General features: G+C 44.5%; 1 protein-coding gene across 9 annotated transcripts in view; it reads right to left on the reverse strand.

Moving 5' to 3' along the window:
• Window positions 1–27796, reverse strand: part of Wdfy1 (WD repeat and FYVE domain containing 1) — an 81603-nt gene that overhangs the window by 29200 nt on the left and 24607 nt on the right. For 6 of the 9 annotated variants that reach the window (XR_010054584.1, XR_010054585.1, NR_172064.1 and 3 more), the window contains exons 3-12: window positions 23027–23100; window positions 18756–18810; window positions 16250–16400; window positions 14397–14509; window positions 12222–12348; window positions 11017–11122; window positions 6934–7035; window positions 5794–5924; window positions 4311–4419; window positions 3461–3535 (exon numbers count right to left, since the gene is read on the reverse strand). Coding sequence is in view for 4 of the 9 variants with exons in the window: in XM_063266998.1 (XP_063123068.1) it covers window positions 3476–3535; window positions 4311–4419; window positions 5794–5924; window positions 6934–7035; window positions 11017–11122; window positions 12222–12348; window positions 14397–14509; window positions 16250–16400; window positions 18756–18810; window positions 23027–23100 (1028 nt within the window). In the remaining 5 variants the exon portion in view is untranslated. Of the gene's footprint in view, window positions 1–414; window positions 3536–4310; window positions 4420–5793; window positions 5925–6933; window positions 7036–11016; window positions 11123–12221; window positions 12349–14396; window positions 14510–16249; window positions 16401–18755; window positions 18811–23026; window positions 23101–27796 lie in introns of those variants that run through there. The other 3 variants (NM_001393984.1, NR_172063.1, XR_357088.5) reach the window with 3 other exon arrangements.

The raw sequence follows: 27796 nt of genomic DNA on the forward strand, positions 1-27796 counted from the left end.
ACAAGGCTGAGTTGTGAGCCCAGACACTAGGATGTCTTCTCTATGCAGCTCTGTGCAGTTATCCCAAACTACACTAACTGGTGACTTGTAGAAGTTTCAGTAGATACCACCCTTACTCTCCTACTCTCCCATGTAACATCACGACATGCTAGCACTGTATGACAGGATACATGGAGAAGGTGCCTGCTCTTAAAGTCAGACACATGGACAGACAGAGAGACATAGACAGAGTCTTCTTCATTTTGTCATCTATAAAATGCAAATGGCATATGAACTTGAAGGTGATGCTAGAATTCAAAAGGACAAGGCAGGCAACCTGCCCCGAGCACACGGTAACCTGCCCCGAGCACACGGGATGCCAAGTGTGACACGGATGTGTCTGAGCTCTGTCCAGAGCAAACAAACAGCACAGACTAAGGAACAAGCAAAGGGTATTTTATTATATGTGTATTCTCAAAACAAAAACTAAAAAGCCCCACAAAGATGGAACCCACAAGTAGAAAGAACAAGAATTTTAGCGTCTCTAGGATACACAGGGCGCCCAACTCTATGGAAACACAGCTGTGCAAGGACAAACTGAATTACTTTATGTCACCTTTTGCTTTCCGAGTCGGGGAAAAAAAGGTTACAGAGTAAAACACTTTAAATTGTTCTTTGATAGAAATTTGCTGCACAATTAAACTTCAACTTACTCAAAGAGTTACTGTGTAGTAAACGGCAGAAAATAGAGAGGCATTCAATATCTGCTCACATTAACAACTAAGCACAGACACGGCAGAGATTAGCATGTATTACTTATTTGTTAAGCCTCCATTTATCATGAGCAGATCATTTTCATTAATAGTAACTTGATACTTGTCATTTAGGAGATATGAAAAGTACTTTTAATGAAACCCTGATTTTCAAAAATATCTTCTTGGATCTGAGCTGCTATTCTATTTACCCATTTTGACATTTAATAAATACAGATGTTAACAAACCGAATCACTGTGCGGGAGAACAAAGCAACAGTCTACAGCAACAGTGTCTATTCTGTCCACTAGGCAGCAAGTTAAGACCGGGACATAGTAAACAATTACAGTCTAGTGAGTAAGAAGTGGTTTCTACCAAGGTACAGGCCTACTACTAACACTAGGACCAACTAATAAAGGACCATTAAAGAACACATTGAGAATAAAGGCTTGGCATCACTTTATTACATACTAGATCTAAGTTCAAGGCTCTTGTCTAACATCCTCTACTTCTTGATCCTTGTCTGTACAAACTGTCTTGTGAAAGGACAGTAGCTGTTTCTTGAGGAACTCTTTTAAGTGGTCTGTTTAGCAACAGAGTCCAAATAAGGCAAAGACCATGAGCCTTGCTGTCCCTTCAGTCAGTAAACTTGAGACTATAATCTTCACCCTCTATAGAAAATATGACCCCCTTTGTTACCTGACGTGTGACACGTAAGGGGAGCCTGACAAGAACACTTCCGAAAGGAGACCATGACCACAGGCTCAAGTGAGGAGCAAAGTGCATTCAAAGAGCCTGCATTCCCTCCAAAGGCCCCTCCCCCTAATTCTTCCTTAATATAATTTCCCCCTGGATTTCTATTAGCCCCCTAAAAGGCTCAAACCAACTACATGCTTTCTATGGGGCATGGGGTTTTACATTAAGAGGCTTTAAAAAGGAGAAAGAGACTACCACAGATATCCAAAAGTCACATTTTACAGATGCTTTTAGGACAATAAAACCACACACAGCTCAGCACTATTCCACAGGGCAATGACTCTGCCAAGGTCTATTTCCCTTGTATGGGCAGAATCATAGGGTGAGCTAAAACGAGCAGAGCAAGGAGAACATTCTACATTGTGGTTTCAAAACATCACCCACTCTCTTGTCCAGAGCACTCCAGCAATGCACATTTCGTGCAGTGTAAGGGAAATCCGGTGAAAGATCATCAGTTAAAGTGACATAAAATTTAAAGGGGGCAACAAAACCCTTTGGTCTTATTTCTGAAGTTAAGAGCTCTCTACAAATAGAGCCCGTTATGCCTGCTGCCTTTCCTTTCCTTACCATTTGTGTCTTGTCCATTGGGACATCATAGCTTTACTGCCTGTTACAGAGTTTCCCCTCCTTGTAAGCCATGTTGATAAAGTGATTAAGCCTTAGTCCTGTCTGGCAGAATGGCCCTGATCTTGACGTAATCCAACAAAGTGGCACAGTGAGATTTTAAATTGATACCCAGCAGCAAGAGTCACCCAGATGCTGTGGGTATTCATGATTTATCCTTTAACCCAGTAGCCCTTTCCTACTGGAAAGCAGCAGGCTCCCGCGGCTCTACTGAAATAGTTCATGTGCTACTTTCTGTCAACACAAAAATACATAAACATCTCCTGGTAATCTGGTCAAAACTTGGACAACACATTTCATACAACAGTTTTTCTAAATGTTATAAAAGTGATTTACAAGTTAGGGATTACTGTACAAGACCTGACTGATAATTTCTGCAATGGGCCACCGATTTCTTCCTATGACACATGAGTAACATTGGCTGCTACAACAGAATATAAAAGCTCCAGAGTACTTCTGAGGGGCATAAATTGCTACCATATCACAAGGGCTTGTCCTGGGACTGCAAACAAATGTATCAGTTAGCAAGACTGGGCTGTTCCATGGACTGGGCTGCTGGCACCCATCACCACCATGGCGGTGGCTGAGTTTGCCATGGGTCATGACTAGCTACAAAGAAAAAAAAGTCAGGAGGCTTGTACAACAGCACCATAAAAGAAAGCTTTGTCCACAGAGCAGGTTTGGGAGAAAGAGATGGATGTGTGCTGTCTTGTTATATGACAGCTGTAAAGGTTCACCCATGGGACACTGGCTGGGACAGAAACAACTGCAGTGAGCCAAACCCAAGAGCAGATCAGGAGGAGACCTGACAGAACAGGTGCCTTGAAGGAGTGATCAGCAACCTGGTGTAGAGATCATTTGTATGACAAGCTTAGGCTTGTTATAGCTGGTTGCCTCCCCTGAAGAAGAGCTCTTCCCCCAGCTCCTGATTGCATATTGGAGTGCTCTCAGGGGCCTCGAGGACCGGCTCGGTAGACTCCATGTGTGCTCTTGGGTTTGCATTTAAGCAGTTCTAAGCACTATTCTTTTTGTTCAGACATTTTCCTTCTAAACCCTTCACTTGCTGGCCGTGCCCTCCTCACCCACTGGCTCAATGATCATGAGGCAGTTTTGCTGAGGAAATTCCATTCCTCAGGAGACAGGTATGGACAGACCTTTTGGGTGTTACTCCCCAAAGATAATTTCCACAAATACCCCAGAACACACCTTTATGTATTTTTTTCTTTTTAAAAATATTGATTTGTTTTTTTTTAGGTGGCTACTGTCCATTTACATGACAGCGGCTGCTGAGCTACATGAAGGGCTTCGGTTCATGGAGGTTGCTGTGCGTAACGTGTAGCAGACGTACCATCCAGCTCCAGGATCAGTGTGGAGAAAATCCAGTTGCCAGGCTGCAGCCCACCACAGGAGTCATATCCCATATCTACCAGGAAGGAATGTGGAGAAGGAACACTTACCATGGGGTCTATTTTCAACAGTCAGTACTGACTGCTTTGGTTTTTTTTTTGTTTGTTTGTTTGTTTGTTTGTTTGTTTTTTTGGCTAGAAAACTTCCGTAGGACTTATATACAAATAAAACAATGTACTTCACTAATAACTACATTGAAAACAAAACACCCTCCCCCTCCACCACCACCACCACCACCACCACCACCACAACACACTTCTGGGTACCCTGAAAACAATGTTTTACTCTAATGTATAAGAATATAAACTATTTGCTTCACAACTCAACTAAGTATAAAATATTTACTTTCAACTTCTGTTTATGAAGTAGGGATCTAATTAAGAAACGTGATGGTTCTTCACAAACAGGATAGGACAGAGAGGAACATTAGCCTAGAAGAAAGGAAAGGCTATAGACAAAGACTAACAAAGACTAAAGCCAGATGGGAGGGGAGCCCTCAGGCCACCTCATGACCAAACACCCACAGTGAGTAGAAATCACAAACATCTGTTTTGTCATTCAGGGCTTTGAACAGGCAATTGATTGATTATAAAAAGCAGGGTTGGGGATTTAGCTCAGTGGTAGAGCGCTTGCCTAGCAAGCACAAGGCCCTGGGTTCGGTCCCAGCTCCGGAAAAAAAAAAAGAAAAAAGAAAAAGCAAAGGCAAACGGCAATGGTATTGGAAATGCCTTGAATCCCACTCTCAGCGTGAGGACGGCTGTGTCTGCTGAGATGCTCACAGGCCAGCTTACCTTTACAACACGATCTGTCCCACAGGTCACCATCAGTCCCCTCGCAATGTCCATGGACATATGGGAAATGTTATGTTTTCCTTCATGAAACGTTGCTAGAGAAGTGCGGCTAACAAAGAGAAAGACAGTTGAAATGTACCAAGTGTACCCAGTTCTAAGAGAGAAGCAATCCTTTAGCAATGTAGGTGGCTTACACACAATGATGGTGCTAACATTATTTTCTAAAAATATAGCAATGGTTTTATAATTAAAGGGGTTCAGAAAGAGAATAACAAGGCTGCAGGAAAGGTTTTTTGTTTTTTTGTTTTCTTTTCCTCCATCTTTATTAAATTGGGTATTTCTTATTTATATTTCAAATGTTATTCCCTTTCCCGGTTTCCAGGTCAACATCCCCCTAACCCCTTCCCCTCCCCTTCTCTATGGTTGTTCCCCTCCCCATCCTCCCCCCATTACCGCCCTCCCCCCAACAATCCCATTCACTGGGGGTCCAGCCTTGGCAGGGCCAAGGGCTTCCCCTTCCACTGGTACCCCTACTAGGCTATTCATTGCTACCTATGACTATAGAGGCTTTAGTCCCAAAGCCAAGACCTCAAAAAGGTTAAGGCTCTCAGCATAAAAATAATTTATTATTGCACTGGAAAGATTGGCACACAAACATAAAAACATGAACTTCCAGCACTAAGGACGAACAGCACTGGAGGAGATCACAGGCAACATTCACTAGTAAATGATGCCAGTGAATCTGCCACCGTCAGAGCCATGGTGCCGCACTCCCTCCGTCAGGTCACTGCCCATCATGAGTGGGAGACACAGGCCTCTGCTACTGCAGCCATAGCTCAGGAGAAAGGAAAAGGAACGGTGGTTTTCTCCTAAAGGATCTGCCCACATCAGGAAATGTCTGATGAAGTTCTCTAAGACCATCTGAAGAAAGAGCACAGGTTTCTCCAGTCTTCCCATAACTAAGCTGGCATGAGTAGAAAAGTCAGTCTGCTCAATTACTGCTTCCCACATACACAGGGACACATCTCTGCAGAGCCCTGTGACGGGCCTGTCAGCTGCTCGACAACTCCTATCGACCCTCACCGGTACTCAGAAAAAAACTGCCCAAGCCAGTGAAGCCCCTTGAGATAAATAGTAGTGGCCCAAAGTGTCGCAAAGCTAGAACAGGCATTTCTCTTCAAAAATGGTTTATGTGGACTGAGGAGATGGCTTGGCAAGAAGGCACTTTTCCACCAGTCTGATCCTTAAGACCCATCTGGTAGGAGGAGAGATTCCACAAGTTGTCTCTGAACCTCCACACCCAAGCCCAGCCCACCCACAAATAAATGTAATTAAAAACAAACAAATGAACATTTCAAGAGACCTTCAAAGAGACAAGCATATGGGCAGAAATCCATCTAGAACCTTCTCAGGCTGCCATATTTAGATGCCCATTAGACAGAGAGGGCAGTATACAGTAAGACGAAGACCAGCAAGCACTCACTCCTCATCTTTGATGGAGTCATAACAGGAATCACAAACTCGAACCTGGAACTCAAAGCCCATGACAGGGTAGCTGGACCTCTTGCTGCTGCACTTCCCACAGACGGCCTGCCCACACTTCCTGCAGTGATGCTTCCCCATGGTGGAGAGAACACGAGTTAGCTTTGCTTTTGTGTAGAAGCGGGGGAGTATGTCCCATACACCCCCAACACCCACTGCATCATCACTGACACTTGGGACACATGATTTCCCCAACAGGCAAGGGTCTTCCAATAAAAAGTTGTCCTTGTTTGCTGGCCAATAGCAGTGTCTATTGTCGACATTGCCTGGTCCACAAAGAGCAACAATATTCAAACCAAACTCAAGCTCTTTTAGGAACCTAATTGCTTGATATTCTGGCAAGAAAAACCTATCCCACCTTCAAAGAAAAAATTTAAAGTAGGTTTTAAATAATCTTGATGGAGGAATAATGTTCTTTTGGCTTTTTAAGCTCCGATTCAGGAAATAAGCTCCAGAAATTTCCAGAACACTCCAATTATTACTACTGAGTATAGCAGACTTTAACCACGAACTCTTTAGTGCCAACCAACCATCCATCATCCATCCATCCATCCATCATCCATCCATCCATCTATCTATCCATCTACCTATCCATCCATCCATCATCCATCATCCATCCATCATCTATCCATCCATTATCTATCCATCCATTATCTATCCATCCATCCATCATCTATCCATCCATTATGTATCCATCCATCTATCTATCCATCTATCTATCCATCCATCATCCATATATCTATCCATCTATCCATCCATCTATCCATCATCCATATATCTATCTGTCCATCCATCCATCTATCCATCAATCCATCTCCTATTAATTATTAATACATAAGAGTAAAATTCGCTCCTATGCATTAATAATTTTATCCTTGTCTTCTGCAGCTTCTCCAGGCACCCGAGTTTTCCAGTGGAGAACAAGCAGTGGAATAGTGAGAGAAGAGGTCTCTTGGCAGTGATATAAAACAATAGATTAACCACATTTGTAAAAACAAAGCATGATTTTCTAGGGACTCAAAGTATCAATAAAAATGATGATATAAAATTCTTCCAGAAAGAATAAACACTGGCCACTCACCTGCCTCAGCCCCAGTGTCTTCGTGTCCCACATCTGCTTTATATTCCAGAAGAAGGGCTGCTCACACTTCTGACAGGAATCGCTTTCTAACCACTGAGGAGCCTGGGGGCAGCAGAGCCAACATCTCTGTGTTTATGCTACCATGTCATATATTAACACAAAGGTTCTGGAGTTGACGTTTCGGATCTCAATATGGATGTGGTTGTGAGCCACCATGTGGTTGCTGGGAATTGAACTCAGGACCTCTACCACTGAGCCAAATCCCCAACCCCGAGAGCCATGGTTAAGAAGACAGCATATTGGGGCTGGGGATTTAGCTCAGTGGTAGAGCGCTTACCTAGGAAGCGCAAGGCCCTGGGTTCGGTCCCCAGCTCCGAAAAAAAAAGAACCAAAAAAAAAAAAAAAAAAAAAAGAAGACAGCATATTACTCTGCTGAACTAGAGGGCAGAAGTGCACAAGGGAAAGAGAAAAATACCCTTTTAATACCTTGAGATAGCAAACGATAGTCAGTGCATAAATGGACATGTGTTTTGGAACAAATTTTAAGACAAGAAAATCCGTAATTTTATTTTGTTAATACTCAGAAGTTGGTGTTAAGCCCTCAGTTACTATGAGCCATTTGTCTCTGTGAGTGCTGTCTATTAGAACAGGGGCTGTTTGCGCGGCACTGAGAAGAGCAGAGCAGAGCTGAGGACAAAGCTGGGCTGCTGCTTCCCTGCCCGGGATGGAGGCGCCTGGGTTTGTTTGCCCCTAGCACTGCAGAAGTGGCGGTGTGCGTCTACATACACCATCGCTCAGGCAGTGAAGCCCAGGAAGACCAGGAGTCTAAGGCCATGCTCAGCCACATCAGGAGTCCCAGACTGGTGTGGATTAATGAGACTTTGTCTTCAGAAGGAGAGCACAATGAGGAGGATGGCGAACCAAGCAAATGTTCTGCCACTCGGCGACATTCTCAGCCCAGAAAAGAGGGTATTAACTGAGCACTGACTTTTATCTCTTTCTTACATCCTGCTCCAATTGTCCAATGTGAGCAGAGGGAATCCATTAATAATCCCACTTTATTACTGCCACTAACCGCTAACTCATCTACACTCTATTGATGGATTAGTACAGTATTCTAAGTTCTGAAGTCTGCTTGCTTAAACATTCTCCATAACTATGTTCATTCATATTTCAAACATATTTACTTTCCAAATGAACAGCCCTAATTACACTCTGTCGGGGAAGCAAATGTGGTCTATTGTGGGAGGGGGCTGATAGCCACGGTGGGCTAGAAACGGTCCAGAGACACTCCAGGTGAGCAGTGGAGCTAGAGAACTGTGCCGTATCGTCTGATCACTGTACGGATCCCCGGCAGGGTCAGGCCTCACAGACAGTGGGCTGCTCACTTTTGCATTACATTTCCCTAGCTAGGAAAAATTAGTATCTGCTAATGCCTCTTGGTATAATTTGCTCCCTGCTCCCTTAGAGAGATGACTAACAGGAAGTCATTTCTGCCACACAGGAAGCACTTTTATACACAGGACTATATTTTCTTTTCCTACAAACATAATTACAGTTCACCATTAAGTAATCTGAAGGAGAGGTGCTGCTCCCACTTTCTGATTTCATTTTCTGAAAGAATGTACAAAGGTGGGGGGAAAGCAGAGTAGTTAAACCCATGAGAGAATCCTGACAACTGTGTCTGGCTATGCGGGAAGTGCATCCTTCCTCTCATGTCTCTGTATCTCAGGGGGAGACCGGGGAATGATGGACATAGGACCCAGGAAACAGATTCGCACACTAGCCATTCCTGCTGTGCATAGCTAGAGGCGGAGGAACAAAGAACACTGGCACTAAGTGTGGTGCAGCCCCACCGCTCCAAGCCACACCAGAACACTTCAGAATGTACAGACCCAATGTTAGTCAGCAGCCATGCAGCCAGAGTTTCCTATTTGGCTTGCACACAAAGCTGCCAGGAAACCTGGCAATTAGCACACCTTTGGATGAGGCAGCAAGTTTTATCAGTTATGGAGCCATCTGTTTTCTTCATGGGATGGCAAGTTTCTTGTAAGTAAAAAGCTGAAAACTTGTTTCCTACAGACTGAACCCGATAGTACTTATGGGACATATTAAAAACTAAAGTTTATTCAGTGAGAATCACAGATATTATGAAAAACGTAAAGCAGTGCCAGGCACAGAAACTCACGGGTGGACTTTGGACAAACACAGCACCCACTATGATGGCACAGGGCACACTAACCCACACAAGGACTATAGGGCAGTATAGGGAATATGTGGGACACCACGTAACACATACGGTTACAACGGAGAATCAAAAAAAGAAAGAAAAGGAAAACAAAACTCATTTCCCCCAAGTGGATAAGATCCTTGCTGTGCAAACATGAAGGCCTGAGTTCAGATCCACAGCTCTCTCATGAACGCCAGACATAGTTACACACCTAGAACTACACTGTGGGGTGGTCAAGAGAGAGAGAAAGGGCTGAATTTGAATTTGTTGTCCAGCCAGCCTAACAAAAACCTGTGAATTCTAGGTTCAGTGAGAGACCATTCTCAAGGGATAAAGCAAAGAGGATAGATCAAGGCACTTGATGTCATCCTTTGGCCTCCACATGTGCATCTGTAGTGTGTGTGTGTGTGTGTGGTGTGTGTGTGTGTGTGTGTGTGTGTGTGTGTGTGTGTGTGTGTGTGTGTGTTGTCAGACAGTATGGCCACCCTGTAAGTGCCTGATAGTGCTTCTGGAGTGAGCCTGTCTTTACCATCCACTGCCCTGCTTTAGATCCATTTCTGCTATCACCAATACGAGCCATCAATGTCACTATCACCAATACGAGCCATCAATGTCACTATCACCAATACGAGCCATCAATGTCACTGAGCAAAGACAGACCTCCTCACAGGTGCCAGCAGAGACGAGCAGGAGGTCCTGCCTGGAACCATCTGATGACAGCTATAAAAAGCCTGTGGACGTACACACCACTCTACCTCTACCAGATCTATTTGCAGACGCTGGCATGGGATGAATAATTGAAGAACCTCATGACGACAAGGTCAAGAGAGTCACTGTGATGTCCCTCAGATGAGGAGAGGATTAGACTCTGATGAAATGGAAGCACTTCAGACATCCTCTTAAGTAATGATTTCACTTTGTAGAAAAGGAAATGGATATTCAGAGATTAAAACACTTCTCTAGACTTATCCATACTAGATAGTGACTCAAAGAAATTGAAAAATCGGGTTGCCCTTAAAGAAAAATGTATCAGTTTGGACTCAGTGGAAGACAACAGAATGCAAAATAAGAGCAGAGAGCAGAGGTGCATTTTCTCTACGACAACAACTGCCTGGCTGAGTTTGCCCTGTGACATCCTTCTCAGGGCTTCTAAGCTGCAATGCTCTGGAGCTACATGAATACTTGGGAAGGCCTCCAGGAGTCCGAATCCATGGATAAGCTAGAAGGACACTGGTTGCAAAGAGTCCTCCAAGTTGATAATCAAGCTGAAAGCTGCCCATCTGTTCATATTGTTCATCAATGCCAGACACTCTCACCTAGGACAGACTACGGCACAGCACAGCAGAGAAGGGTGGAAAGACGGCTGAGTCAGCAAAGCGCTTCCTATGAGTACCTATTTCAGGAGCTCGCACAAACAGCCAGATATGGTGGTATACGCCTGTGATCCCAGCGCTGGAGAGCTGGAGACAGGTAAATTCCTCGGGTCTGACCAGTCCACTCAGATCAGTGAGCACCGGACTTGGTGTCTCAAACACTAAGCTAGAGAACAAGGGGAGGAGACACCCAATTTTGACCTCTGGCCTTCACGTGTATGTGAAATGTACACCCATGCATATATACATGAACACAGTATATACACATCATACTTACATGTATGTGTACATGCATGCACACACCCAAGTAAAATCATTTAATTTTAAACGTTTAAAAGAAGGCTGAACTTTGGTAGACAATAATCTGTAGGTGGAGCAGTGGGGTCTGTTCACACCTCAGCCACCTTCTAGCATGCAAGGTGAAAAAGCCAGACTGGGCTCTCCTCTGACCCGCCCATCCACCACGATCTTGCTTCTTACCTCTTCTCGGCTAACATCCATGTTCCACACCGCAATTCCGCCATCCGCCGAGCAGGAGACGAGCTGCCTGGTGAGCTGCAGGTAGCACAGTGACTGCACCCTGTCACTGCAAATGGCACCCAAGTCACAGGTTAACACAGAAAGACCAGACGCTCATCCCGGGAGCTCTGCCTGCTTTCCTTCTATTACTCGGTGCTGCTTTATCACTACGTATCTGGCGCGGTAACAAGGGCCTCCTCACCCAGCAAACGTTAACACATTACCCATGTTCTCTACATGGGTAGAGATAAATAAATAATAATGCCACTCCTTTTGGATCTGGCACTTAAACAAGCTGGAGAGGCTGAAAAAACTACAGATGTGTGTCCATCCCCACAATCTCTCTTTAGCTTTATTTCCTTATTCAAAACCAAAATGGAATGTCACTCTTACTGAAACTTAGTTCATATGAAGAAGTTGTCAGGTCACGAGGACTGTGCAGCCATCTGCACACACAGCCACAGGTGACGCACATGCACACGTGGGTAGGAGAACTCTGCCCTCTTCCTGAAGGCTCTCAGACCGGGATGCCAGGCAAGAAGTCTTCTGACTGTTAACTTTGGCATCTAGTTTTTTTCCTGGCTAAATTTCAACTTGATTCTAATTCCAGTAAACAGCTATGGTCTGACCAGCAACAAGGAAGGAAGAAAAGCGGGGTGAGGGGGTAAAGGAGGTGCTGCTTTGCAAAGGCCAGAGGACATGCCCTAAGCTTTACAATGTCAGAGCTTAAGTAACCATGGCTGCTGATATACACATTGCGTTTTGATGAAACACACCTTAGGGTTTAATAAAATATGCATGCCTCCAGTGCAGGGGGAGTCCGTACTTTAATAATAAAATACGCACGCCTCCAGTGCAGGGGGAGCCCGCACTTTAATAATAAAATATGCGCGCCTCCAGTGCAGGGGGAGCCCGCACTTTAGGACACAATCTGCCATGGCCAGTTTTCGAGTCCAGTTTCTAATCCATGCCGCTATTCACTGGGACAGAAGAGTGGTGACTCTTGGGACTGAGAAGGAAGAACGCCTTCCACTCCATGCTCTTTTCACTCAGGGTTGACAGAGGCTGTTCAAGTGAATCCAGCCCGATCAGGCTGCTGCTCTCCTAGACAGAGTACCAGAGCCCTCCCCTCCTGCCTCTGACCCCCACCCCAAATGGTGACATACTGGTGGCCCTGAAGGAGGAGTGTTCGGCCTTTCCGACCCCCGATGTCCCACATGATGATGCTGTTGTCGGATGCTCCTGAGAAGAGTAACCGCTGGATAGGGTCCCACCAAAGGCAGGCGATACTACCTAGGGATGTGAGACAGGTCAAACAGAACTCAGAATCAGGACACACAGGCTTGACTGTGGGAAACCCAACTATCGGCTGAGCCTTGGAGTAAAACATCTATTTTGGCAAACAAAGGGTCATTCAAACCACATTCCCATGTACCATGGAGAAAACACTGTAAATCCATTATCCAAACTTGGAAGGTGAGGATTTCTGAGCCACACCGCTCTGAATACAAAGGCCTTAAAAGTTTTTCCTTGTTCTGTACCAATAATTTATAAAGTACCCATTATAAAAAGTCAGTTCACAAAACTTCTGAAGAGAAAAAAAATCCCATTGTGTCTTCAATAAACACGTATAGTTTGTCATGCGCATTTTATACAAGATATAAATCTAGGTTACTCCTGACCCATGAGACTTTATAGATATTTACCCTAAGATGCTTTTATCTGTGAAAATTAGTGCCTCAAGAGAAAAAATGTAGGTTTACCAGGTAAATAAGCCAAAAAAGTTTAAAAGGAAGGAAGGAAGAAAGAAAGAAAGAAAGAAAGAAAGAAAGAAAGAAAGAAAGAAAGACAGACAGACAGACTCATCCCTTATATTTCACACACTGCTAACTTATCAAATTGGGTGCCCTTGGGGAAATCTTTTGTTTCTAGAGATTTGTCCTGCAGGGGCGTCTCCAGTCGCTACTGCTCTAGGCAGCTGCTTACAAACAGCTCTACTGAGCCCACAGGTAGACAGAAAGGAAAGAAGTCACATTCACAAGCAAGAAAAGCCAGTTTCTCACATAAACTTTCTCAAAAACAGAAGTCAATGACAAAACAAAAAAGCAGTTGGCAAAGCAAGCTCGGTGGTCCCATTTTTTTTTTCTGTGCATTCTCTTGAGTCCTGTGGCCCCCATGTGTCAGTCAGCGGCCTAACCGACATATAAGCACGCTGACGCTGAAAACCACTAAGCAGCTTTAGCATCCATTCTGCCTTCAGAAGCTCAGAGACCCTGAAAGGTCCAGAGGTCATGAGAGAATCTGCCATGCTTGGGAAGGGGGCTGCGCCAAGCCTTGCTTCTTTCCCCCGGAGTCCCTGATCATGGACAGTCTATTTCATCTAAGCAACTTGGCTAACATGTGTGATAGGCCCAACTTGCTGCCCTTGAGAGCCTAAATTCAGGGTATGATCTAAGTACAAGTACCCTCTGAAACATCCACATCGATCCTCTCAACAAATCTTCAGTTCTTCAGTCTAAACTACAGGACCCCAAATTTCCAACCTGTGACTCAATAGAAATGGGATCCAGCAATCTTTCTAAAAACCATACTGCATTTCAGCTCAGTGGTCAATGAAATGAACTTATGTACTTTTATGTACATAAAAGGTTTATCCAACTAGCCAGCAGAATTTTACATTCCTCCATAGAGACCCACTGCCACACAATAAGTGAATCTAGTGTTACCCAGAGCACAGTGATCAGGTGTAAGGCTGACCAGCCCACCCAGTTTCTCTAATGGCACCACTCTAGAAGCTAACAAAATCAGAACAGCAGTAATGACAATTCTTCCAAAGGTCTGTTGAAAAGAAACGGTCTAGGGATGGAAGTGAAGGTTAGAGGTAGAGTTCTCACTTGGCATGAACCAGGCCCTGGGATCAAAACCAGTACTGTGTGGCCTTCCCCAAAAACAGTTCTTACAGAAACAATGATTTTAAAGGTTATCGGGTACAGTGGCTTACAACTGTAACCCCAGCACTCAGGAGGCCAATGGAGGAGGGTTACTATGAACTGAGGCCAGCCTGAGGTGACTTAAGTCTCGGGTCAGCCTGGGTTAGCATGAGACCCACCTTAAAAACCAATCAACCAACCAGTAAACAAGATAAGCAATGCAAAGCATCCATGTGAACAACTTAGACAGGATTTCTGGTGTATGAACGGACCTGACACCTGACCCCAGTTTTCTTTTCAATCCCAGCACACGGAATTCAAACTGAAAGATCGCAAGGACTGAACCGCTCTCCAAACCCACAGAGCTGAATCTGGATGCCTGACCTAGGGGAAAAGTCGACCTGAGCCTACCTTCATGGCCCTTGAGGGTGGTGATAACTGAGCAGGAGTTCTGCTCCAGCTTCAGCAGGGTGATCTGTCCCGAGTAATCGCCCACAAATGCATGCTGAGTATCCAGATCGTACCTGAGGAGGCTCGGTCAAGGAAAGGTGACGGGGACCCACTTCAACACACACACAGAGCAAGCAAAGCCAGCCACAGACCGCAAACCTGCGATCAGAACAGAGAGGCAACGAGCAAATGCCAATTAGGTGGTCGGTGTATACCGAGGAAAGTGAGTACCCACCCACCAGCTGTTAACGCCGAGGCCAGGATCATAGCAACCAGCCATGAAAATCACGAGAGCCAGGAGAGACGACACACAGGCAGTTTACAGTCAAGTTGTAAGAAACCATTAAAACGCGTGCTCGCACACGCCCGCGCGCACACACACACACACACACACACACACACACACACACACACACGCATGCAGGCAATGGAAATGGAACGGGATGCTGTTTCATGAAATACGTATACAAATGATGTTATACTGACAGAAAGTACAGGACATGAACTCATCTTTTTTGCCTGGATAATCCCACTTTAAGTGACAACAATGGCTTACTTTACCTTACAGTGGGTAGTTCCATAATGCGGACACCAGTTATCTATCTGCTGTGGCAGCCCGCTTAAAGCATATTAATTACCAGTAGCAGTTCATTGCTCTCTCACTCTGTAAGCTCGGACACTTGTAAGACGCCAGCACTGGATAGAAAACCAGGTATTCACTCTACAGCAGAGGTCAGGAGAACCGCAAGGCAGGCTGTGGGGGTGGGTACAGCAGAGGTCAGGAGGACCGAAAGCCAGGCCGGGGGGGTGAGTTTGTGCTGTGGTCTGCAAGGTCATTGTGAGAGGTCTTCTACGTGACAGGAAAGCTCACTCGGAATGTAATACATGAGCACTTCTCCCTTGAGCCTAACCAGGACAATAATATTTTAAATTTTTACCTTAAATATCTCATTTATGTATTAATTTGTAACAAAAATTAAGAAAGTAATTTTACGTTTGCTATGGGGGAGGTGTACCATGGTACCATCCATGATGCACAGGCAGAGGTCAGAGGACTGCATTCGGAAGTTCGTTCTCCTCCATGTTGGACCCAGAAATCAAACTCAGGTTGTCAGCCTTGGTGGTAAAGACCTGCTCTGCTGAGTCATCTTGTTGGCTCATAACAAATTTTTTAAATGAAAACTTTTGATGGAAAGACAAAAAGGAATTTCACTCTTCTATTCAGCTGTAAGAGAGACCTATCCCAGGGAGCTGTCTGCTGTTGATCACCCCCATGCAGTCAGCGTACCTCCTGTCAGCACTGGTGCACACAGCAACCAGAGATTACCTGGAGCAGAGGTGCACTATGGGTAAAGCTGGACTGTTAAAGCAGGGATTGTTATCATCAGGGAAATTTGAGGCACTTGTGAGAGTACTGTAAGAATTAAAGTCCCCCTTCACGTTAAAAAAAAAAGCATAAAAGGAAGTTTTCCATGTGGCTCCTGGCAGCCCATTCCTAAAGCACAGAGGGACGTGCGGTCTTCCATTTTGTAATGAAAGGAATGAAGGGCCGGCATTAGCCTGGCTCTGAAACTTTGTATAAATATATATATATATATCAGTATAAATATATATATCAGTACCCATGGAAAACTCAAATGTCATTATTTTTCACAGAAATGCTCTATACCAAAGAAAAGGAGACGCAGAGGTTCTTGGATATTAGGATAAATCCATAGGGTCACTCTGTCTTCAGAACAACTAACAATTCCATTCCAAGTCGAGCAGCAAAGTAAGACAGGGTGGGCAGGAAGGTCTGGCACTTGGAAGGATACTGCAGACAGGAAGCCCATGACGAGAAGAAGTGACGGCCAAGCATGTTCCCGCTGCGCGTGCACATCCAGCTCACACACTTGTCGTGGCCCGTGCTGACCACCCACTCGGCAGCCAAGCTGAAGACGATGGCAGACACTCGGTTCTGATGAGCTGCAGGGAGACAAAGGGAGGGTCAGTGCCCCTCAGGATAGGAACAGCGTTCCACACTCGGAGAGCTGGGGCTCAGCTTCCACAGCATGAACACGAGTGACTGTGCGGGCATGACCCCAGGAAGACTCCAGGCAATGTGCTTCTCCTCGCGCCCCCATAGTGGCACAGGCTTGTCCCAAAGCCCTGGACCACCTCAAATAGAAGATGGTCAGAAGCCAGGAGCCACTGAGGGGCCATCCATGCTCAAGAAAGAATCCGGTAACAGAGAAAGAGATTTTTCCTTTTTTAAGTTACCTGTCTGCCTGACTATGTCGAAGGAACATTTAATTTTTGTTCTGACAACCTTAGTATTGGTCTCTGTGGACAATTATGGGGTTTTCTCAGCAGAGCAAAGGTATGCTGTAGTTGCTGGTTACTGCAGTGTGTATGTGTGGCCTTCCTGCCACGATGGATGGACGGACGGACGGACCCTCAAACTTGAAGGTAACGTAACCCACCTTTCTCTTAATTTGTCTTTTGTTAGGTCTTTGGTCACTGAATCCAGCAAAGTAGCTTACATACCTGGTTACTATCTTTTGTACTTATATAAGATATACCCATTTTAAAATAGAGCATTATCAGTAAGTTTTCTTTTAACTTTGTGTATAGCTTTTTATTATTATTTGTAAAGACGGGCCATCTGTAAAGTTCTTTGAAGGAGCAGCTGAGAAAGGAGGAAGCTTTTCTATAACTCGGCCTCTGAAATATTTCTGGTTGACTCCAGGCCGCCCCCAGGCAGTGGCATGACTCTACTTCATCTAGCACAAAACTGCACAACTTTGCACACAGTTGGTGTCTAACAAATGCTCTAACAACTGAAGTTAGAGGCGAGAAAGAGAAAAGGCGACCTTTGCCTCAGCTGTGTGAGCTGCTTCAGAGGAACTGAGGCACACAGAGTCAGTATAATTGTCATGCACACAAACCACATGCTCCTAACCACCCCGAAACTTCGAGGGTGCTCCAGCTCTCGGCTACAGGTTCAGGCAAACCCACCGCCCCTGGTTGGTGACGGGTGGTGACGGGTGGTGACGGGTGGTGACTGGTGGTGACTGGTGGTGACTGGGTAGCTGAGCAACTGCTGAGGACTGAGTAGCTTTGGTTTTACTTTTTTCTGATTTAAATGTTATTTCTGATTTCCACAAACACAGGGTGCTTATTAATTTCAGATACAAAAGCTGAGAGATGTGACTTTTATTCATAGAGTAAGTTTTAGAAGTAAAAGATGAGTTTGATCTGACTGACCCCACTTTCCCACTAAATCCACAGCTGTCAAACTGTGGTAAGATGAGGCGTACCCCAGCTCACAGTCAACACCTCAGACTCTCTGGAAGAGCCATCTTGTTTTCAGGATTAGATTCTGTTGTTGGAGCTTTTCAATGTTTTCTTTTAGGACAGGATAGTGAAGCCTGTTAATGTTTACCCTGCTTCAAACATAGTGTTTAAATTCTCCCTCAGGATAAAGTTTAAAAATGTAGCAAACCCTATTCAGTCTTTCACATGGTTTTTAAGACCAAAACTCTGAAGACCACCACAAAACCTATAGCACAGAGAGAACTCTGACAACTTACATATAGATTTTATGAAATGTGTATGTTACAGATGTTCCAAAGGACACCTTTTTAACTCAGTTACAACACATTGCAACTCCCTGGGAACAGAGGCGCACATCGCAAAAGGACATTCACGGAAAACAAACGACCAACACTTAATAAAGCTTAGACCATTTTAAAACTGTGAATTTTTCTATCAATTTGATATCAAATAATAATGCAGCAGCATTGGGAAGATCCAGCAAGAGGGCTCTCCATGGAGCTGTACTTTTGTTTGGGAAGAGTTGCAAAAACAATTCTGTAGCATTAAAATAACTTTTTAGTGTCTGACCTGGCTATTCTATTTGTAGGGATTTGTCTTAGGTAGAGGTCACAAAAATTAAACATCTAGACTCATTGTTACAGTCAAGAGCACACATATTTATACATGTAATGATTAATTACACTCACAGACGTGTGCATGTACACACGATCACATGCATGTATACTGTGCTGTATGTTAACCAAAAACTGGAAACAGTGCATATCTTCCTCCAATAATAGAAGAATGGTGAAATTAAATCTTGTACCGTAACCCAATATATAAAAATATAAATGCCAGGAAGCAGAAAAGGATGATAAAAAACTTATTATATTCTCTCATATAACTAGCGCAATAAAATGGAAATGTTAACATGGAAACCCACCTTAAAGTCATAGGAGAGGACATGCTAGCTTTGTGTGTGTGTATCTAAATGTGTTCATGTGCCAGAGCATGTGTCATTACCTGGATAGGTCTTGATAAAATTCATTTTATTAAAATCTTCAGAAACGTGAAATTCCTAAAAGCAAGCATACGCAATAAAAAGACAAGTTACAGTTCTTAAAACGACAGGAGCTCAATGAAAAATGAAGCACGTTCCAAAGAGGCACAGCACTCAGGATGAGCTACAAAGGGGTAGTAATTGCTCCTCCCAGCAAACCTGTCCTAGGCCCCCTTCCCTTCGAGGGGGCTCAAGCAGCTGGAATGCTTTATAGAAACCGTGTCTGGCCAGCTCAGACTCAAGTCCAGTGCCTCCTCCACAGCCAGGCACACTCTAACTGCAAACGCTGGTTAACTTCGCTACTTCGGCTACACAAAAACAATTAGTGAAGCCCCTTAAGATATGGATAAGGAACACAACATTCAAGACTTGTTATCAACAGAGTTGATGACTTACAGAATAGACATGGGGATGGCTCAGAAATTGAATGAGGAAAATGTATATGTGTGTGCATAAACAGACCCTCTAAAACATGAATTCAGAGACTGTGAAGGGTACTAATAGTCTTATTTTCCAAATAACTGGGGGTGGCAAACACTTTTGTAATGCAAAGAATAAATGAAAGTCAAAAGAGTATGCACTAACTAGGAATCCTACTGATTAATGTTAAATTGTTAAGGTACTATTAAACACATACATTATAAACTGTAGACTGACAGAGTAAGAAAAACACAGAAAGAAAGACAGACTTCCTGTCCTCCATCTGGCTTTGCTTGGTACCAAAGTTCATCAGCACTGTAAATGAGAATCTAGACAAGGTGGCTGGCCCAGCTGGGGACAACGGCTGACTACCGCAGGATTGGATCTGCACTGAAATAATGGCTGACTACCTCAGGATTGGATGTGCACTGCCCTTTGGCTGTAGCCACAGCTTTCCATGTGCAGGAACAGCAGCCTGCTCTCCACTCAAAAGCAGGGCTTCAAACATCCCTCAGAATGGAGACTACAGACTGCCACCTGCAGAAGGGCCAGAGGCTTACACTCAAGGGTTTCTTATCTCACAGGAGCACGTGCGTCATCATGACATCCTTAGAAAGTCTTTAGAACGAGAAAGGCAGAGCTTTGCCACTAACTGGTACTCTGTGTGTAGAGCAGTCCTTGCCCCTGCCAATGCTGTATGAATCCCAGAGAAGCAGCCTATACCCTTCCTTTTGGCTCTTTCTTTCTTCTTAGTCCTTAGACATAATCAAGGCATCTTTATAAGACAACTCAACAAGTCCAACAGTGAGGCTCTTTTTTTTTTTCTTTTTTCTTTTTTCTTTTTTCTTTTTTCTTTTTTCTTTTTTCTTTTTTTCGGAGCTGGGGACCGAACCCAGGGCCTTCCGCTTGCTAGGCAAGTGCTCTACCACTGAGCTAAATCCCCAACCCCAGTGAGGCTCTTTAACCTACACAGCAGAACACTTTTCTCATGATCAGCCCACACTAACCACTGACACTTTCCCATCAGTCCCTCTCCTATCGCTGTGCTCCAGGCTTCTGTCTGCAATGACAGTGGGCTCCCTCCTATCCTGTGGGCTGCCTTACGTATTTATGTACCTTTTTAAATTAACATGTAAAGTACTAGATAATCTTAGGACATTTTCCAACAGGGTGTGTTTTGATGGTTCTCCCCACCCCACCATTTCGCCACCCTTCTGTCACCTCAGTCCCATTTCTTCTTTCATGACCTTTGTGTCTTTGTACCTGGGCCCTGTTCCTCCCCTTTGCCTATCTTGATCTCCTTTCTAGCCTTTTAAGTTTACTAGCTCTTACCTCTGTTTAGACATAAACAGACAGCCTTCTAATTACAGCTTGATCTCAGCCTTCTCTGCTGTGCACCTCCTCTCTCACTTCACCAATTACTGCCCTGGGCCTTCCCCTCTGTAAATGGTACCACAACCTACTTAGCACAAGCACCAAATCTGCTGTCACCTGACATCTTCCTTGTGCTCTCAAATTCAGCCTGTAACAAACATGCCAGGACGTACGCTAACTACTCCACTCAGTGCACTTCTGATGCCACTGTCCTTGAGCCCAGACTCCCAATTGTTATAGTAACTTGACTTCCCTTCCATTTTTGTTGCTCTCCAATCCACTCTCCATAGAGTTAGTCCTTTAAGAATACAGCCAGACAAGAATATAGGGGGCACCTATAATCCTATCACAGTGAGGTGGAAGATCATAGGTTTGAGGCCAATGGGACTACACAGTAAGATCTAGGGTCGGCCTGAGCAATGTGGTAAAATCCTATCTGAAAGTGGTAGAAAGGGATATGAAATATATTATATCATTTGCCCATCTAAAACCTCTTGAAAGCTTCTCACTAAATTTATAAGATGTAAAACTCTACCTATAGGCCTGGCCTGCATGACCTGGCCACTATCCATGTCTCAGGTATGCCTGGGTCCTTCCTTTATCACTCAGTATCAGCCAGCTAAGATACCCTCCTTCAACTCAGACCTGCGCCCTCAAGGCAAAACTCTTAGAAGAAAAGATAAGCTTTTGACAGCTGTTTGTCAGATACTTTATAAATTATAAGAGAGGGAGAGGGAGAGGTGGAAGGGAAGAAGAGGAGGAGGAAGAGAAAAAGGAGGAGGAGGAAGAGGAGGAGGAGGGAGAAGAGGAGGAGGAGGAGGAAGAGGAGGAGGAAGAGAAAAAGGAGGAGGAGGGAGAGGAGGAGGAGGGAGAAGAGGAGGAGGAAGAGGAGGAGGAAGAGGAGGAGGAAGAGGAAGAGGAGGGAGAAGAGGAGGAGGAAGAGGAGGAGGAAGAGGAGGAGGAAGAGAAAAGGAGGAAGAGGAAGAGGAGGAGGAGGGAGAGGAGGAGGAGGGAGAGGAGGAGGGAGAGGAGGAGGAGGGAGAAGAGGAGGGAGAGGAGGAGGAGGAGGAGGAGGAGGAGAAGAAGGAGAAGAAGAAGAAGAAGAAGAAGAAGAAGAAGAAGAAGAAGAAGAAGAAGAAGAAGAAGAAGAAGAAGAAGAAGAAGAAGAAGACGACGACAAATTGAACTTTGCAAAACTTAAAAATGACTGAAAAGACAATGCTTAGGATAGGAGAGATTTTTGCAAACTGTGTGTCTGATTGGAGTCTAGTATTTAGTACTAAGCAAGAACTTAGAAATCAAACCCAGCACACAGGAGATTGGCACAAGTTTCAAAGATCAGCACTTTGGAAGTAAAGGCACAAAGGTGGTGAGTTCTTGAGTAGCTTGGGCTATAAAGCACAGTGTTCCCTCTCTCTCAGAAATAAAAATAAAAATAAAAATGGATAAGGGATTTCCTGAAATACTGAACAGTCACCACATGACCCAGAAATTCCATTTCCAAACTGAGAAATGCAGATTCACAGAGACTTACCCACAATGCCACAGTAGCAATGTTCACAACAGTCCCGCATGGAACTAACCCTGATGCCAACCAATTCATCAGTGGACAGACTGAGATGGCTCTACCTAGGGGATACTAGTCCACCACAAAAAGGGCTGAAGTAACTAGTCTAAACTGTAACAGGGAGGACGCCGCAAGATGCTCACAAGAAGCTAGCTACACATACAGCGTGATTCTATTCACACAAAGTGCATAGGATAAACATTCTGAGAAAGTAAATTAGGCACAGGCAGCGGGGGTGGGGGGTGGGGGTGCTCCAGGGAGCAAGCATTCCTTGAGGGATATGCAAAGTTCTGCAATTTGAAAGTGGTGGCGCTGACTTGATCTAATGAGCATACACTACAGACTGCTAAAATGTACATGTAGGAGGACGACCATTGTGACACATGAGTTATAATTCTTTTAAGGAAACAAATAGATAGGCATACACAGACTCAAAAAACACCAGTCAATATCAGGCTGAAAATTTAAATATCCCATCCTACACCAAAGGTGGTTCAAGGTACACTGCTTTCCCTCCAGAGTCACATGAGCTCCTGGATGAATAGCTGACCCTTCTTCTCCATTCTGTCTTACACAGAAACACACAGGTGCACAGAGGCTCTCCACCACCTTATCAAAGGTGGCAGTAGCTACAGGTCTCTTGTCCACTATAAAAACGCTGTGTGCTCTGTGGGTGACCTAAGCAATGAGACTCTAACCATGACAGAATTTTGAGATCGATGGAAATTGATTGATAAGCACTAGTTAAATTGAACCCATTTTCAGTCTCATAGCTATAAGGAATCAGACACTGCTCATGACAAACAACCTGATCAGCATAGGTAAGCACAGGGTAGTCAGGAAGGACACACTGAATACACGGACCCTACTTACCATTACAGCCCCGTTATCCTGGCCCACAAACACCCGTCTGCTGTCGTGATGGTAAGCCATGGCAGAGCAAGGAGCTGCGGAAAAGACAAGACTACATCATGAGAAAAGCTAAGGACTAGAAGCCGTTGTTTAAAGTACATTGTTATTAAGAAGAGTTATATGGGTTAGGCTGAAAAAAAACTAGACAAAAATGCTTTATAAAAAATAAATTATGCATATTGAAATATAACTGAAGTGCCCCGTGATTTAAATTCTAAACCGGAACACGGTAAGTCTCCTCAGTTACTTTAGAGTTCTGGGTGAAGTGGGGCAGCATGCAGTCTCGTCTGAGTGGAACCCATACTGTAGCATGGATGCCTCTGGAACCAGCACTTCTGCGTATCACACTGCCCCACCACCCTTCCCCAGGAAAGATTAAGTGAACTCTAAAAATGAAGGGTACTGGCATTTGACTTCCACCCTGCGGCATACATGAGCAAGCCAGGAACCTGGCACAGGATTACTTTTCCCCAGGAGAACAAAAGAGCCACTCCCCTTTGCAAAAGCACACACCCATTGTAATGAGCAGAGCTGTGACTGTATTAACAGTATCAACCCCTTTCACAAACACACTCATCATGGCCAAACCATCTCTCTTCCAGGAATCATGGGCAACAAAATGTGTTTCTCACACAAGAGGAATTCCAAATTGTCCTCTAAAAATTGGGAGGAACGCGATTCCTAGAACTGAATGTTTGGAGACAGAACTGTTGGGGTTCACCCAGCATAAATAATTTAAACTAACAAGAAAGAAGCACACATGAAAACGCATTCCAGGGGGGAAATAAACCAGATGTGTGCGGCTTGTATTAAAATAAAAGAAAGATGGGCTGGGAGTACAAGCTGGTAACTGAACCATCAGAAGGCAGAGGGAGGAAGATCACAAATTTATGGCCAGCTTGCCTACATACACTGCCAGGCTGCACACAGAGCATTGTCTCAAAGCCCAAAAGAAATCCAAAACAAAAAAAAAAAAAAATCTTTAAAGGAAGTTACCACTGGGAAATAACCTAAAGTTTTCTCACTCCAATAGGCTCTTTTTTTGCCTGCCTGCCTGCCTGCCTGTCTGTCTGCCTGCCTCCCTGCCTCCCTCCTTCCCTCCCTCCCTCCCTTCCTCCATCCATCCATCTGGTAGAGTGGCAGGGGAAGCAGTATGTACCTCTTAATATACACATATGCATGTGCCAGAGGTAGCCATTTGGTATTGTTCCTCAATCAATATCTTTAGGTTTTTAGACAGTGTCTGTAGCCAATGAGCTTAGGGACCTGCCTGTGTCTACCACCTTTCCATCCCCCACCCTACACTGCTGATGTTACAGGTCATCAGCGTGATCCCCAGCTTGTGGGTTCTGGGGATCTGGACTTGGGTCCTCTTACTTGGGTGGCAGACGCTTTATGGACTGAGCACTCTCCCCAGCCCCTGGACTCATACTCTGCCCAAGAAAATAAAACACAGAATTATACCCCAAGGCAATTGTAAGGTTACACACGACTACCTCAGCTGCATTTGAGAGTGCACTCTGTAGGTGAAGGTAGACACTGACATCATAGGAACTCACCAGATGTATACGACTTTGAGCTGACTTCAAGTCTGTACATGTTTATATGTATGTTTGAAATTATAATATATTATCGTGTTTAAGAATTATAGTCTCTACCATGCACAGTGGCACATGACTTTAATCCCAGTACCCAGGAAGCAGAGGTAGGAGAGTTTGAGAGTTTGAGGCCACCTATATGTTTTAAGTTAGGCTGCCTGAATTAAAAGATAATTATAATCACAAAGATACATTGTTATGCACACAAACACACACACACACCATCTCACAATTAAAACAGCAGTTGCTGTGATGATTTAAGACTGTTACCAGATGGGCTGGAGAGATGGCTCAGTGGTTAAGAGCACTGACTGCTCTTCCAGAGGTCCTGAGTTCAGTTCCCAGCAACCACATGGTGGCTCACAACCATTTGTAATGGGATCTGATGCCCTCTTCTGGTGTGTCTGAAGACAGCTACAGTGTACTCACATACATAAAATAAATAAATCTTGCTTTTTAAAAAAAAAAGACTTAACAGATTTATTTTCTTATCAGCTGGTGATAAATTTTGATGTTGGCTTTAAGGTTCAGTTCTTCTGATGCCTGACACTATCATAAAAACACATGAACGTGTAAAATTCCGAGCTTCTGTAAAATGCTGTGGTTCTGAGTAATTTTATGATGCTACAGAATGTACATTTGCTGATGGTGTCTTGTGTGAGTGATGCAGGGCACACACAGGCAGCAGGAAACGTAGAGACAACTTTCAGGAGTTTTCTCTTTCCACTGAGGGCTCCAGAGACCAAACACCAGTGGTCAGGCTCCTGTGAGACGTAGTTATCTAACCTGTCTTCTCACAGATCTAGAGTTTTGTTTTTGTTTTTTTTTTTTTTTTTTTCTTTTTTTTCGGGGCTGGGGACCGAACCCAGGGCCTTGCGCTCGCTAGGCAAGCGCTCTACCGCTGAACTAAATCCCCAACCCCTGATCTAGAGTTTTTAATTAAAAAACTTCCCTAGTTTGGTTTGGCTACAGTAATACCATAGCCTGCCTGCCTATCTACCTACCTATCTACATATCTATCTATCTATCTACCTATCTACCTATCTACCTATCTATCTATCTATCTATCTATCTATCTATCTACCTATCTACCTATCTATCATCTATCTATCTACCTATCTATCATCTATCTACGTATCTATCTACCTATCATCTATCTATCTACCTGTCTGTCTGTCTATCTATCTATCTATCTATCTATCTATCTATCTATCATCTATCTATCTATCTATCTATCTATCTATCTATCTATCTATCTATCTATCTATCTGGATAAGAGGTTTCTCCTGGGGTAAGCAATGTACAGTTTAGAAACAAGGGTGGGTGGGCTGACTACTTGCTCAGTTTTACAGAGAGGAAAAACACAAGACCATCTTTCAAATGAACGGCAATAACTACACAAGAAGCACCTGCAAGTCTGAGCTCACACATGTAAAACTCAGAGCAGACTGCCAGATGCACCCGGAGTTCTACCCACAGTCTGTGATGCTGGCCCAGGAGAGCCGCTGGTCATAATCGCTTTCATATTACCGCGCAGAGCTGACTGAGCGGCTGGCATAGACTGTCTGGTCCATGGACTCTCAACACTGCCATCTGGCCCTGCACATAAGACATTTGTGGATCCACCTCACCCTTTTGGTGGGCAACGTGGTTCTACAGCCATAAGCTGGGGTGGATCAGAATTACAGCCACAAGCAATCAACTTAAATCTCTTCAGCCTCAATTTCCTTATCCATAAAATGGCTGTTATGACATCATCGAATTATGTCTGCCAAGGAAAAAAGGCCTGGTGCATAAAGTCAGAAACTGAGTCATCACTTTCCTCAGCCACAGCAGATTCTGAAAGTGGCTCTTGCTAAGGGAGGTTACAGAGTAAGACTGACTACACGGGGCAATACGTAGAGTTGCCTTGGTCACAGCAAAGTTGAACCTGGTAGATGGCCACTAAACATCTCAAATCCAATAATCTGCAGATAGTTTTGCAGAAACATTTTTCTTGTTTTTTGAATTTATTAATGTAAGAAATGTCATTTGAAAATAGCAGTTATTTTTCATCAATCATTTGCCATACTTTCTCACTGTCGTGTTACCACAGCATAGGCAGTTAAGAGTGTCTGAGCTGGGGCTGGGGATTTAGCTCAGTGGTAGAGCGCCTACCTAGGAAGCGCAAGGCCCTGGGTTCGGTCCCCAGCTCTGAAAAAAAGAACCAAAAAAAAAAAAAAAAAAAAAAAGTGTCTGAGCTGTGCATGGAAGCCTGTGACTGAATCCCAGCAATGGGGAAGAAAAACAGAAGGACTGCTGTGAGTTCAAGGCCAGGGTAGGCTACAGAGTGTCACCTGTCTCAAATAACAACAGCAACAACAAAATGCATTAGCAGCAGTGATAACAAGCTGACATGGATCCCGCTTGGCATGCAGGTGTTAGCCAGCCTCGGCAGAGCCCAGGGACTATTCTTCCCAGCCCTTCCTTCTCTAACTGGGTACTACCTCAGGAGAGCCAGTGAAGCCCAGTCAAGGATGGATGGGGACAGAGAGAACCATGGTCACATGCTCAAGACCTAACACCATGCTTGGGTGTTGGAGCCCTGGAGGGGAGGGGGCACCCATCGATCAGAATAGGGGTGGACAAGAGGGCTCAGTGGATAAAGGCGATTGCCGCCACATGGTAGGAGGAGAACAGATTCCCACACGTTGTCCTCTAGACCCCCACAAAATAAACAAATGACATTTATTACTTTTAATTCACAATAAAGTTGCAGAAAAATACCTGGAGGAGGGAGGGCTAGGAACTGCCTTCCCAACACTGCAAGAAGATAATTGGGGGAGGGGGAGAGGGATACAACTTATTACCAATGCAGGGCAGAAGCATCTCAGGCTACAGCTCCAGGGAGCATGAGCCAGTGTTCAGTATCCAAGAGGCTGTTATGACCAAAATATGAACTATGGCAGAAAGCCGGGGTGGGGGTGGGAGGATAACTGCAACAGCGTCCGAGAGGTGTTCCGCCATGATGACAAGGCGCTGCAGGCACTGGGATGAGTTCCCAGACCATTGCTTCCTTCCAGCTCTCGGATCTGTGGCTGGGCCACTGGAGGGAAGCAAGAAGCTGCCCATCCAGCAGAAGCCTATTGTGTGG

The sequence above is a fragment of the Rattus norvegicus genome, chromosome 9, assembly GCF_036323735.1.
Source record: "Rattus norvegicus strain BN/NHsdMcwi chromosome 9, GRCr8, whole genome shotgun sequence".
Classification (NCBI taxonomy): domain Eukaryota; kingdom Metazoa; phylum Chordata; class Mammalia; order Rodentia; family Muridae; genus Rattus; species Rattus norvegicus.